Source organism: Triplophysa dalaica, chromosome 17 (genome assembly GCF_015846415.1).
Source record: "Triplophysa dalaica isolate WHDGS20190420 chromosome 17, ASM1584641v1, whole genome shotgun sequence".
Taxonomy (NCBI): domain Eukaryota; kingdom Metazoa; phylum Chordata; class Actinopteri; order Cypriniformes; family Nemacheilidae; genus Triplophysa; species Triplophysa dalaica.
This window is the reverse complement of record NC_079558.1, coordinates 14,124,020-14,139,100: the sequence shown is the minus strand read 5'-3', so window position 1 is coordinate 14,139,100 and position 15,081 is coordinate 14,124,020. Positions and strand designations below refer to the sequence as shown.

Genomic DNA, 15,081 nt, shown 5'->3' with positions numbered 1-15,081 from the left:
TCACCTCTGTGAATAAAAACACGGCGAACTGCGAAGTATGACAGTGGGCCTTTGGGGGTAAAAGGCCAAAGATTAAAAGTACTTTATTATTTAAACACTTTATCTATGTTGTTTCTCAAACAATTGTGTGCATTTGTTTATAAATTCACTAAAAAAAATGTAATGAAAGGGAAACATGTTAATTTGTTATATTATTGTGTCTAAACATAACACCGAACAAAAACGGAAAAGCAGTTTTAAAAGCTTTGTTTCTCCAGTAATAATTTTGTGCACTTTGTTTTTTTTAAAGCTAGACAAGTAATTTTAGGATAGGGAGAAATTGTTTTGTTTTATATCGGTTTTCTGTTCCGTTATTGTTACTATTTTACAGTAATAATTTGGAGTAAAGTTCATGCTTGCAAATTCTATTACAGTAATAAATATCTAAATAAATATTTTAATTTGGTTTAAATTATGCCCTGTGTTTTAACATCTACATGAATAATTAGCCTATAGGCACATTAAGAGCACAAATCACAAAATATTTTAGTGGTCATGAAAATGTAGCACAGGAACCAGTCCGATGTCGAAGGGGTCCTGGGCTGCCGGGAAGCAGACGTCACGTGGGATCTCGGAGGCCTCTGGGCGGCCGAGTCGCGACATGGTAAAATGTGGCTAATTGCCACTGTCTGCTTCTTCACCGTCAAATATTGCTGGTGTAGTCCTCAACGGTGTTACCAACAACCCATCCTGCGAGACAGGTGCATCAAGAAAGCGTACTTTCTCGTTGTCACTCATCTGCGCAAGGTTCATCCGGAGGTGTATCTCCGGGACCACTACCGTGGACATCGTCCGACCCAGGGCCCATGCCGCATCCTTGGTCGCCCGTAGAGCGAGGTCAGTCACGGAGATCCTGCATTATACCCGGGTCGGCCTTACCCTCGTGGAGCTTTCTCAACACCCTGGCCTGGTGGACCTGCAGGATGGCCATGGCGTAGAGAGAGGAGCCAGCCTGCCCAGCGGCAGCGCAAGCCTTCGACACCAGTGATGTCGAAGTCCTACACTCCTTGGACGGTAGGCGTGGCCGATTCCCCCAGATGGTCGTAGCCGTCTGTGGGCACAGGTGCACCGCAACCGCACGTTCCACCTGGGGGATCTCGACGTAGCCTTTGGCTGCCCCACCATCAAGGGAAGTGAGGGAGACGGAGCTGGTTTGACTGGAGCGGGCCGTGAGTGGAGCGCTCCAAGTCTTACACAGCTCCTCATGCACCTCCGGGAAAAAAACCGCACCTGGGGTGGGCGTGGTTTGCACCGCGCTCCGGCCCCAGGAACCACGTATCCCCGGGTTAGCATGGCTGACTTCTGTCGTTCTCGACACAACGTCGAGAGACCGACAGAAAGGGAACTTGCAGTTTACAAGACTAGCATTAACCGTTTTAGTTTCGGCAACTCCACCGTCTCGCTGAAAACAATTATTTAATTAAAGTGTCTAACACGAGTATTTGCATATCTTCACACAAAGTCTCCAGCTGTTATGAGCTGATAAAGACAATCTCCATTCAGTCCGTAGCATCCTCCATTCTTAGCGGAATAACAGGCCGCTTGGCTTTGTATGTGGGTATCTGTGTGAAAAAACGTACAGTCGGACTTTGTTTGTTCCTCTATGTGCGCTGCCTCCTTTTACCAGGGATGGTAATTATCCTTTAATGTTTGCCTTTTACGGACCTGTCTCCTCCAAACCCCAAATAAAGGATTGAATCCAGAAATACATCACATGATGAAAGCACCAAGCAACTGCTTTAGGCTAGATTGCTTAAAATTACTTGCGGCTGAGGCAAAAAAAAGGTCAGACATGCACAACATTAATAAACTTTTTTGCAGGGTGTATTTTAGTATTTAGAAACATGACCCGTTTGTTATGAGTAGTTGTACTGTTTTTAGTCTACTTATATATGAAGAGTTTGGTTCCAAAATGAGATAACTGTTCTGCATTCCAATTAATATCATTCAATCTGCCGTTAGCCAACTAACACAATGAAACACGATATAAAAATTATATCATAACAAAAAACATGATTTTTGAAACATTTTAAAAACTGAGTTATCTCATTTGGGATTCAAACTCTTCATATCTACTCATATTATAATTATATGTTTGTAATTATTGGCTTGTCGTCTTTGTCCCCAGCACTTTTGCTGCTCTACGATGTGACAAATAAATCTTCCTTCGACAACATACAGGTAAGGCTTATCTGACATTTAGGGGCTAGAGACCCATGCATTCGTCATGATAATTACAATTTCTTTGAAAGCTTTATTCTTATCTTAAGAGTCACTTTTAAGTAATGTTTTAGAGTGTAATTTCCTGCACTTTTGTTTCCTTGGGGCCACTTTTACTAGTCAAGGCTTCTTAACATAACTTTGTTTGACTATTTTCTGACTCCATTGTTTTTGCTATTGCACCTTTAAAACTTTTGAATGTAAATGACTTTGCTTATGATTGTCTAATCATTTCTGCATGTAGACAATTAGTCTGTGCTTCACCCATTATTCACTTTTTAGATAAAATATTTAAATTATACACTGCATTGTGAAAGTTAAATTAGATCTACTATGCATAGTTCTACAAACTTATATTTCGGAGTCTGGTTATTTTTCGGAATATTTTTTTTTATGGTACAGTCCATATAGATTTAACAATTACACTTCTTTTGAGAATATCCAAATTCACCCCACATCATTTATTTGCATTACATCGTCCTTGTCTAATTGTGCATTATTTATAATAGGCATTATTCCAATGAAAAAGCTTGTCGTCACTATTTATTTTCAATATGTAGTATCTTGTTCTGTCACAGAAAAGTGATTTCACAAATCCTTCTTACTTTTGTAACCACTCCTTTTCAAGCCCCTAACTTAATTGGCTATGAAAAGACTATCATTCCTTATCCAATCAACAAGACAATGAACAAAACCAGAACCGGCCCCGGTTTGTTTACATTCCGGGACATTCAATACACCAGATTATGTAAATACATAATAGGAAAAATATGTGAGTGTCACAAATTATTTATGTTAAAATAATAATTTAACAAATAATAATATGTTAATAAATAATTTAATTAAATGGATATTGGTGTGTTTATTAAAAATTATTAGTTCATCAGTATTTTTTAGAAGCCGTTAACTCAGATATACAAGAAAACACCATTGCAATTTCGGTTTCATGCTAACTTTAACTTCACATTTTTATTTGCTGCTATAATTCAACACACATACTAGAATTCTACTAGTCTAGTATGCTATGCCGTGAACACAGTTTGTGTTTGTCTGTGTAATGTACATTGATCAATAAATGGCATTGTGCACCTGTTTGGTCGCAGGCAGGTGTGCTTCTTGTGTCATAAGGCACATTAATCAAAATACAGAAGCCAAACGGTACAGAAGAGGGGAATGGGAGAAAAAGTTGTGGGGTTAATGAAAGGGAAATAGAGATATGAGTTTAATGACTTTTGCAGCAAAGGGAGGTATTGCGGACATCCGTCCTGCAGCTTAACAGCTGCAGGCTCAGTTATTAATACATCATGAAGCACCACATTTATAATCATTAACAGAAATGTTTGGGGGACTGATATACCATCACAGTATATAAATCATTATTGATGTGTGAACACAGAGCACACAACCCCCTCAAACTCGCACATATATTTTTTTTCTCTTCACACACTCCATACATGCAAAAGCATGTACAAACAAACAAATTGCAGCTTCAATTACACATAGACATTCACAAACACACAATTGCACAGACCAAAGGTCGCAGTTTACACCCACATGCATTTGCATCTCATAAAGCTTTTCTCTGCTGTCTTGGACATTGTGAGCGTCTGTTAAACAGCACCTGTTCATTTGCATAGACGCACTCAAGCCTTACCTCTATTGCTGAGGTTAATTCACATAACTCTGTGCCAATCACTAGGATGAACTGGGAATAAAAAAAGATGCAAAAAAGCCAAAGCCTTATAACCAGTTATTAAAGCAGATTATATGCAAATGTATTGTTTTGCAATGTTGTATTATGTCACGGATATTGCAAAAGAACCCAGATGTAGACAGCCAAGGTGCAAATAAACAAATCTTTGTTAAACCAAAAAGCCACGATGGGAAAAAGACTACATAAAACAAGACTCAATTCTTCCCATGAGGGGGCACAATAAACAAAGCCCAAAATAATACTAATGATAAATCGGCATGGCAAGGCAAGAACAAGGTAAGTATCACTGGGACTAGGTACAAACATTAATGCGGTGCTTCAACGATGTGTCATGCTTAACATGGTCAACTTGTCACAACACCAGTTGGGCGTATTATGTAGTATTTCTGTTTTCAATACACTCCCCCAGAGATCGTACAGGTTTTGGAAAGTTTTTTCAAACATATAAAGCTGTTTTGTAACAATTTTTCTTAATCCCTAATTGGACAATTCTCCCGGACAAGCATGCGGCACGCCTACGCGGCAGCATTGAGAGCAGGAGAGCATGCCCTGACGTCACTTTCACTTGTTTGCAGGAGAGAGAGAGATAGCATATGTTCGCGAAGTTCAGGCGTTTGTTTGTTCACTGCATTTGGGTAATACATGTTATATTAGCATTTGATATAACGCTGGATTTGGAGATTGTTTGAAACTGATATATGGTGCCGTCCCAGCACTAAAAGATGCTGGACATGAACTGCATGCGATGAGTGAAACTGATGTCTGTTTTTGTTGACAATGTGCTTTAGTTCAGCCTACCCCTCCCCCCCGTGGCGTATGATTTCGGAAATAATCGTAGAGCTGTATCTATCTTTTATAAATATGATCAAACTAAATACTATTCGAAGATATGACGTATGCAATACTACTCTATAGGTACTCAAGATTAATATGAGATTAGGGCCGCTTTAACAATCATTGGTTGACGAACCGTCACAGGACAGAGAAAACTAGGGTCTTAAGTAGGTAAACACCTTTTAGGGCCAATTACGTAAGGTGAAGGGAATGAAACACTTATGGGGAGATTACCGCGAAACGAGAGGGCGTGGCCAAGGCACGCAACAGGAGAAACACGTGGCGCAAAGTAGCCACAATGGCCACGTGTCTTCCACACATAACAAAACAAGCACAAAAGACATGATACTGTCACGATCATGTCCACAGAACTGGAAAACTACTGACAAGGATAGAATAGTGACAGTTTTATATCCCCAGAATGCATTTCGACACTTTAGGCTGCCTTAGTCACACTTATAAAAGTGTGAATGTTTTATTGTGTAAAGCCAGGCATACGGTGCACATTCTTATGTTCAGAAGCCTGAATGTCGACGCACACGTCACGAGTGATTAAAAACTGCTAAATGTACGGAGGCAGTGATACATGACACGATTGTACGACCTGCCGATTTCCGAACTAATCGCACGAAGTTCCACGCAAAAAACATGGAGTCAGTAGAAGAGATTTCTTTCTTTGTGGCTGCAATGGCTTGCGAAAGAATTAAAAAAAGGGCATGACAAAGTATTTGGTTGAAGAGCAGAGAACAGCATGTGGATCTTCATTCTTCAAAAACAACTTGGGATATCAACTCAACTTTATCTACAAAGCGCGTTTTATAATTTTCATTGTTACAAAGTACAAACTATCATATTAATACAAATATCAATATCAATTAGTGGTGGGCATAGATTTTTTTTTTTTAATCTACATTAATCTAGATTAAAATGGCTCATTTGAATTCTGCCGAAGGCATTCAGAATATGTGTGCTACGCAAATAATGACTAAAAGTAAGTCTTTGAGAACGGGTGTCTCAAGCCAGGTGGCGCATTAGACCAGGGGCTCATCTCCTGTTTCCAAAATGCATCACAAACTGCTTGAGAAAGCTGTTCTACTATGATAATTGGTGATGAAAATAAATGATGTTCAATAAGATGTACTTGTGTTTACTTCCCCATTAGCTAAGGGATGCTTTGTGTTCAGGTGGTACTTGAGACTGGAAGAGCTCCTACAGTACATTTACATTTAGTCATTTAGCAGACGCTTTTATCCAAAGCAATTTACAAAGAGTTAGGGAGCAACAAGCGATATGTCATAAAGGAGCCATAATACATTAGGTGCCAATACAAATTTACTGGTTTCAACTAAAGCTTGAAAAATTGAAAAATCTCGTTCTCGCCCGGTACAGTGCAATTCAGCTAGGTATACATCCGCGCTAAAATATCAAGGTGAAAGTCATCATAGCTTGCGCAGTATAGACCCAGCTCCCAAACCAACTTTGAGAATAGATTAACGGCGGCATTTTTTTTTATCGCGCGATAAGAGTCTCACGTTAACGCCGTTAACGGCCCACCACTAATATCAATACATATCAATACAAAATATCATATCAATCATAGCGTGTCACGCAAGTTTGTGCAAAATAGTAACATTGTTTTTATGTAAACCATACACATTTTTTTACAATTACTATGACCATTTTTTTCAGTTCACCTATAGCAATTTTCTTTACTCTTAACACTTACTCTTAAAATTGTTCATTTCATGCTCAAAATCACACAGTGTAAACTAAACTCCAACACAAAAATTTAAAAATACCCTAATACAACAGCAAAAATCGCACCGTGTACGCCTGCCTTATTTTACCAAAATATTGAAGGCATCTGAAAACAAGGGATGCCAGAGGTTTTATCAAAATAATACAAAGTTAAATCGTTGTGCTGTTACTGGTAGCATCATATTCATTACTGTTGGAGACAATAAAGGGCTAAATAGGATTACACTGGATTATGGGAAGAGTAATGAATTGAACATGGTTACATCAGTATCTTAGATATGCTTTAATGAATCAGTCACATGGTCAATAATACGAACTTGCTAAATCACATCCAGGGGCACATTAGCTGTGGATCCATACAGAATACATAATTTCATTTTAAATGTGATCTGCCGTCAGGATGTTCAAATTTCTTCAACTGTCTCTCTCTCTGTGGATCAATGTGGGTGTCTTACCTTGTTCAAAACATTCTACTACTAATTCAAAAAAAGTATAAAAATGGGTTATTATTATTATTATGCTATTACATTTAGAATTCACAGTGGGTGGGGCTAAATTATTCATATTGATGTAGCTGTTGGCAACAGCTAGTTATGATTCAGACTGAACGGGGTAGAGCAATAGGATTTTTGCTGTTTTCACAACTCTTTGGCTCATAAATCTGTATTTAATATTTAGGGCATGTTTTTGCAGAAAGACTTGATCTCTGAATGTCTGCCTTTTATATTTTAAATGTTGTGATGCTTCTCGGGTTGTCTTTTGGCAGGTGGTTTGTAAGATTGTGTGCTGCACTCAGGTTACACTTGCTTGTTATTCGTTACTCCCCACCCTCTTTCACATCTCTCTCTCTCTCTCTCTCTCTCTCTCTCGGCTCTTGAATGGCTCTGCTAGTTTTGCAGCAGAGTCTTAACAGCTTTAAAATATTGCTCAAGTGACATGCAGTTCACCCAACTGGTGCTTCAGACACAAACTGGCGAGGCACGATAACAGTTTTCACTTAGCACCACACAAACCTACTGCCACCTCTGGCTGAATTCACTGAATACAAAGTCTGGCTATTCTATTTTGGATGGAGGGCAGCACTCATCTATTAATCACAAGGGAGCATTCGTACACAGGCAGATGGAGATGATGCATTTCAATATAAATTCAGGGTCTGGATACAGTTTTATATTGTGAGCTTTGACTGAATGAGCTTGTTGCAAAGCCAGTATAAACAAATTGGAAACTGCGTATTCAATTATATATTGAGATAGAATGTTATTAAATTGGTTGGTGTTGCTGAACAGCCTGTTTAATACGTATTTTTTATATTATCGCTAATATTTCTGTTGTAGGGTTGCATTTATATATATTACTGTATATAACTGTATATAAGAACTGGAAAAATGAATTATTGTCTAAAGCTTATTAATGAGAACATAAGCAAATAAAGATTGCAGATGATATGGTCATTGTGATTCTCCTGGGAAAAATAAAACTTGTCTGCACAGTTATTGATTTTGATGTTATCAATGTTGTGATGATGTCTTTTTGCAGCTGAATGTATCTGAAATAGAATACTTGATTATTGACTTTAGATCAGAAGCTCATTCTTCCAGACTGAATCATATTGAGAGCCAGAAGTTGTAGTGAAGAGTTATAACATGGGTTAGACAGAAATGTATTAAATTGAGGTTTAACTGTGCTCTCAGACATTGCTCAGTTTCAGGCTTACGCAATAAACTACCTAAGATAAAGAGTAACTGTTGTAGGTTGTTATAAAAAACTGGACTGTCCCCATGGCAGTCATATTGTAAATAATCACACAGAAACATTTTGAAGTGTACTTTTGTCGTTGAATATATACAATAATAAAATCGACCTGTTTCTCCTGTTTTATACAAATACATGCAAATAGAAACAATATTTTTATTTGGGAGAAATATTGTTAGTAGTTCACAGAATCAAATAAAAATGATTTTACCTGAACACATATCTATAAATAGTAAATTCAGAAAACTGAAAATAATTTTGAAATGGTCACTTATTTGTTTTCCACGGTTGTACGTGTTCTGAGTGCTGTCCTTGAGGAGCGTTTAAAATCGACATCAACGGGCTTGACTTCAGTCGATAATTCTCAAGCATGCAGAAACACTTCATTTACTAACATACTAAAACTGTGCAGCCACGTTTGCACTTATGCTTGAAAAGTTGACTTTCTTTGCCTGAATATCTTTTTAAGGAAATAAAAAAATCGATGTTCACTTATTCATTTCTAATTATTCCACAGCTGTAGTGAAGCATTTTCAGGACAAAACTACTTCCAGTTTGTTTTCTCTTTCTGTCTCTTTCAATAACATGTATTTAGTAGTTTGTTTTGTGTCCTGTTTTGCAGCTTCTCTCAGCCTCCCACTTTTATAGAAAGTTATTTTCTCTCTTCCTCTTTTACTGTCTTCGTTTTCTATCATTCCTTTCTCCCCCTTTCTTTTTCCATCTTCAGCATGGTTCTCTTTCTCTCTCTCTCTCCCACTCTCTCACACAGAACATCAAGATCTTGTATACTGTGATAGTTCCTTCAGGTAGTGATTTTAGTTGAGAAATAGCTGCTCTGACTCTATTTACTGTCTCCAGGTCCAGCAGTGGCGAGTGAGCTGTACATGTCATTCAGCTCCTGATTGGATTTTTGCTGTTACTACTTTCATGATTGAATTGTTTGGCCCTCCAGCATTACACTGTGTGGGAAAAAGAGTTTCTTGCTGTGATTATTCAATCACCGCCTTTCTTTCTGCCACGGATGTGATCTGGTTATTAATGGTTTGTTTGAGCTTAATTGTGTAGGTGTAATTTAACATGCTATTGTTTTGATCAATTTTTGGATTAAATTGTAGCAAAACACAGTCTGAATACATAATCAAAGACAATGTGTTTGATTAAAGCATGGAGTTCTTTTGTTTAGCCATTACATGTAATCGTTTGCCACTGCCTGCCAGTTTAAGCGAGGGTTTTTCCATGATCATTTACAGAATCAGCGATGAAATGTTCTAACTGTCATGAAACTCTAAATAGGAACCCAATTGCAAGGCAGAGACAGGACGAGATGGTAGGAGTAAACACAGGTATTTACTACAAACAAGACTATAAACTGACAAAACAAAACCCACAATGGGCAAAACAAGACAGGATAAATAATAGCAAAATAAGGACACAGACTGACTAAACTAAGACTATAAAAAAACAAACACTTGATAAGAACACTAAACTAACACTTACTAGGACTCAGGGTAACAGGAACAAGGTAACAAGGAAAACTGGTGACTGCAACAAGGAACATCTCATACAGCAAACAACTTACAATGAACGCGCACAGGACAATGAACACGAGGATGTTTTAAAGGGAACAAACTAAGAGGGAACAGGTGCAGGGGATAAACACTCAAGGGAAGCTAATTAACAAACTTGGAAACAGGAGGGTAGGAACAATGACGCAGACTAGAGAGAGATGAAATCGTCTCCCTCCCACATGAAACAAAGGATCCTGTATGATTCCACCTCTAGAACAAGAAATACCTGACAAGGAGAGGTGGAACCATGACACTAACCGGGTGAAACAACATACATTTCATGCTAAAAGTTTGTCCATGCAGGACTTATAGTGAAAATCCCAGCTGGTCAAAATATACACTACTGAAAATAAAGGTGCTTCTTGTTGCCATAGAAGAATCTTTCTCGTCTGAATTGTTCCATAAAGAATCTTCAACATCTGAAAACTTTTCTTTTTCACAAAAGATTCATTGTGGTAAAAGGTTCTCCAGATTATTGAAAGGGAAGAAAGAGATGGTTCTTTAAAGAACCAAAATGGTTCTACTATTACATTGTTGTGGAGTGTATTTGATGTAGAACACATATGTCAGAGTCAAGGCCCGCGGGCCACATCCGGCCCGCGAGAAGGTTTTTTACGGCCCCTGGGATGATCTTGATTTATTATTAGAACCGGCCCGCAGACCGCAGCAAGCCGGCAGCCCGCAGATCTTTTACACGCACCAATACTACATTTCCCACAATGCAACGGTGACGCACCGAGCAGTAGGCTGCTTCATTTCAATATTTATTGGCACAGCAGTCGTCAGCATCACAGTAAAATTAACTTTCAGATACCCATCAAAAATGGCAAAACGGAAGGTGGACACTGAGAACCGGGGGTTTCAAACAAGGTGGGAGTCGGAGTATATGTTCACGGAGGTAGCTGGAAAACCTGTGTGTCTTCTGTGTGGAGAAAGTGTGGCGGTACTGAAAGAGTATAATCTGAGACGACATTATGAAACGAAACACGCGGACAAAAACAAGAATATGGACATGGAACAAAGGCTACAAAAAGCAGAGGAATTAAAACGAGGCCTCAAATCTCGACAGGCTCTGTTCAAAAAAGCCAAATCACAAGGCCAGGCTGCTGTCAAGGCCAGTTTTATTTTGGCAGAAGAGATCGCTAAATCAGCCCGGCCATTTACGGAGGGGGATTTCATCAAAAACTGCATGATTAAAGTTTGTGACGAAGTTTGCCCAGAAAAAAGGCAACTCTTTTTAAATGTGAGTCTGAGCAGAAACACCATTGCCGAGAGAGTAGACCAGTTGTCCATCAATCTAAAAGAGCAGCTTGTGAAAAAGGGAAAAGATTTCATTGCATATTCCTTGGCTGTGGATGAGAGCACCGACATTTCTGACATTGCCCAGTTGTCAATTTTCATCCGCGGAGTGGACTCCAGCCTAAGCGTGACAGAGGAGTTTTTGGCTTTACGTCCTATGCATGGCACAACTACGGGGCATGATTTGTATGAAGAGGTGTCAAGATGTGTAAATGAGATGGAGCTGCCTTGGGAAAAACTCGTAGGTTTGACAACCGACGGAGCACCTGCGATGTGTGGACACAGGAGCGGACTGGTGGCGAAGATACGGGAAAAGATGCAAGAGGAAAACGCGACAGGTGAGCTGACAGCTTATCATTGTATCATACACCAGGAAGCGTTGTGCGGTAAAGCCTTGAAAATGGAGCATGTAATGAGCATCATCACGCGCACAGTTAACTTTATCAGAGCCAAAGGTTTGAATCACCGCCAGTTCAAGGCATTTCTGACGGAGTTAGAAACGGAGCATGGTGATTTGCCTTATCACACAGAGGTGCGATGGCTAAGCCAGGGAAAGGTGCTTCAAAGATGTTTCGAGCTTCGTGAGGAGATTTGTCTGTTCTTGGACAGCAAAGGGAAAGACACAACACAACTCCGAGACGAAATGTTTCTGTGTGAAATGGCTTTTCTGTGTGACATTACGAGTCATCTGAATGCAATGAACTTGCAGCTGCAGGGTCGGGATCATGTCATCTCTGATATGTACAGTACAGTGAAGGCATTTAAAACCAAACTGACTCTGTGGGAGACGCAGATGCGGAAAGAAAATTTGAGCAACTTTCCCAGCTGCCAGACCATGAAAGAGAAGCTCTCTACCAGTGCGTTCCCGAGCGCACAGTTGGCTGATAAAATAGGTATGCTTGCCGCTGACTTTCAACGCCGATTTGCTGACTTTGAAGCACAAAAAAGCAGGTTGGAACTGCTCGGTAACCCATTTGCTGTTGACGTGGAAAGCTCACCACCAAACCTCCAAATGGAGTTGATTGACCTCCAATGCAATGATGCACTGAGGGCAAAATATGCGGCAGTGGGTGCTGCGGAGTTCGCCCGTTTCCTCCCCGACACAATGCCCCAGCTGCGCATCCAGGCTGCTCAAACGTTGTCTATGTTTGGCAGCACATACCTGTGTGAACAACTGTTTTCTTTGATGAACCTGAACAAAACATCACACAGAAGTCGACTTACTGCTGAACACCTCCACTCAATTCTGAGGATTTCCTCAGCTCAGAGCCTTACCCCGAACATTGATGAACTTGTGGAAAAGATGGGACACCACCAAGTATCACCCTCAACCTCAAACAAGTGAACATTACTGTACAATCACATATTTAGAGTTTTTACTCAGTTCAAGTTTAAAAGTTAAAGTTTAATATTTGTTTTCACTGCATGTTACTTCTCCTTAAACAAAGTGTTGTTTTTGATTAATAGATTTTTGCACTTTATTTTATTGTATTTCAATCCAATTATATTTTAAAAATATTTCAGTTGAGTGGATGATAGAAAATTGCTATTATTGTTTTTTTCTTTGAAGTAAATTTAGCCCACTTTTGCTAAAATAGAAAATATAGGCTACTGATGGTGCCTTGAATACCGGTTTCTTTCATTTAATGTTCATGTTATGGGGATTTTTATATAAAGGAAATTTGTCTTTTGTGTCTGTTGAAAATTAAAGATTACTGACAGAGCCATAAGAAAATATTGCTTTATTTATCTGATCATATTGGAATATATTTGTTAGGTTTTCAGTAGGTTCAATTAGGTTCACTAGACTATATGCGTCATTGAAAAATTTTTCAATGAACATTCGAACAGTCCGGCCCTCGGCTTGTAGCTAAATTTTTTATTTGGCCCTCCGTCCATTTGACTTTGACACCCCTGATGTAGAACATGATTTTGGACCAGAGATTTCGGTATGGGGTGACTAGCCAGTGTGACCTCCTAGAGAGACACACCAAGCCCTTTTATGCTATGATGAATGTAGCCTTCCTCGTTGGAGTTCTGTGTTGTACACTTTTAACCCACATTTGTAAATGGATGTATGTTTGGTTAGCTAAGCCTTTTTTTAAGCGATGGGTTTTCTATGTGATTGTTTTGCATTAGTAGTTGAATCCCTGTCTACCCTAGACACGAGCAAAACATGGCAATTCATAAAGAGCAAATCACATTATAATCAATAAATCTGTGTACAGATTCATTACAGTTTTTCTCGATTGCTAACACACAATTTATAAAACAATTCACCATTTTCTGACAACTATAAACACATTATCAAAACAATACACCAACTTGTACAAACCCCAGACAAAAACAACTACATTTTGCAAAGGTTTGACCATGTTCTGATTCAGAAAACACAAACACACAATATAATGAACTGAAGTGTCAAGATGTATACTCAAATAGCACACATTTATCCATCAGTAAACATTCAGTAGCAAAACTGATGACACACCAATCAGAATCTCAGGATAATATCCATAGGTGCACAGGTAATTGGGCATCCCAGAATCATCTACTAGGCTTTATACTACTTACACATACAGTAAAATCACAGTACACACTTTATATTATAGAAATTTCTCTATTCTGTATCCAGTAAACTGTACGTTTACTCCCTCAAATTTGTGATTGTCAAGTTTACAAATTTGTATTTGTAGCCTTTTTTCACCTTTTCCGTATTTTTGCAGAATAGTTTTACGAAAATTGGGCCAAAGGTGCAGAGGATGCCATATTTTTTTTACATTGCCTCCTATTGACAAATCGCTTTACTGTAATGTTTCCTTTATTTTCTCTGTAAGTCGCTTTGGATAAAAGCATCTGCTTAATGCCTGAATGTAAATGTTATTTGTGCAGATGTATACTGTATTGTGTTGCATGACCAGTTTATACTGTTCTTTGGTTTCACTACTATATAGTAGTGAAATTTTTATTAATATTTTTTCCTAAAGCTCATTCTTTCATTTTGCTCCATCACTCTTTTATTTTATATATTCTTATAAACACTTAGCTGTCAAACTATTCTTGAATCCCAATAAGAGGTTTTAGTTACAGTGTTTTAAATTTATCTCACAAGTGTCTAGGAATAGGTTATTGTGTGGGTGTTTTTAAGGGCTTGTGTGTCATGTCTTGAGGAAAATTTTGGTTGAATGGTTTTGAGAAGAGAGCTTAATTTTGACCTGAAAATATGATATTTGGGGAATTGGGTGAGACGTTATGGATTTGTGGTTACTGTTTTGAGAATACGAGGCATAATTTCAAGAAATGTGTTTAAGCAATCGAGAAAAACTGTAATTAAAATGTAATTATTCAGCATGCTAGGGTGCTACAGTCATTTTCTGCAGCAACACAAATCTTATGACTAATAGTTAAAGTAAAACAAATGTGATACTAATAGAGTTCCATTCAAAATAATATTGAATGCATGTTTACTTTAAATTTACAGATTTGTTTTGTACCATCATTGTAGATTTGAGACGTGATGTAGGGCATTAGTTTTTGCAAGTATTTTAACACAAAGCCACTACTTGAGCTTTAGAGGAAATGCAGAAAGAGAAGCAGGAACAAGAATCCATGAAGGCAACGTTTCCGATGTAGTAACCTTTAATAACAAATATACAATTAAAGGATTGTTTGTTGTTCTTTTAAAGAGGCCATTTAGAATGATATCTCTGTCTGAAGAACCACTCAGAGTAATGCATCAGTGCCCTTCTGAAAGCTCCTTCGAACCATTTAATTGACCAGCCGTTCTTTAAAGTTACAGTAGATCAAAGGGACTCTGTTTGGGGCCGTGCAGCATTTGCTCCTGGAGTTCACATGTTTTCATTTAATTGGAAATTCAAAGTCACAATGAAGTCA

At 38.5% G+C, this 15,081-nt stretch overlaps 1 protein-coding gene across 2 annotated transcripts in view; it reads left to right on the top strand.

Moving 5' to 3' along the window:
- Positions 1-15,081, top strand: part of LOC130438860 (ras-related protein Rab-26) — a 100,543-nt gene that overhangs the window by 55,510 nt on the left and 29,952 nt on the right. For both annotated transcript variants that reach the window (XM_056771092.1, XM_056771091.1), the window contains one exon: positions 2,168-2,220. In XM_056771092.1, coding sequence (XP_056627070.1) covers positions 2,168-2,220 — 53 coding nt within the window. The remainder of the gene's footprint in view (positions 1-2,167; positions 2,221-15,081) is intronic.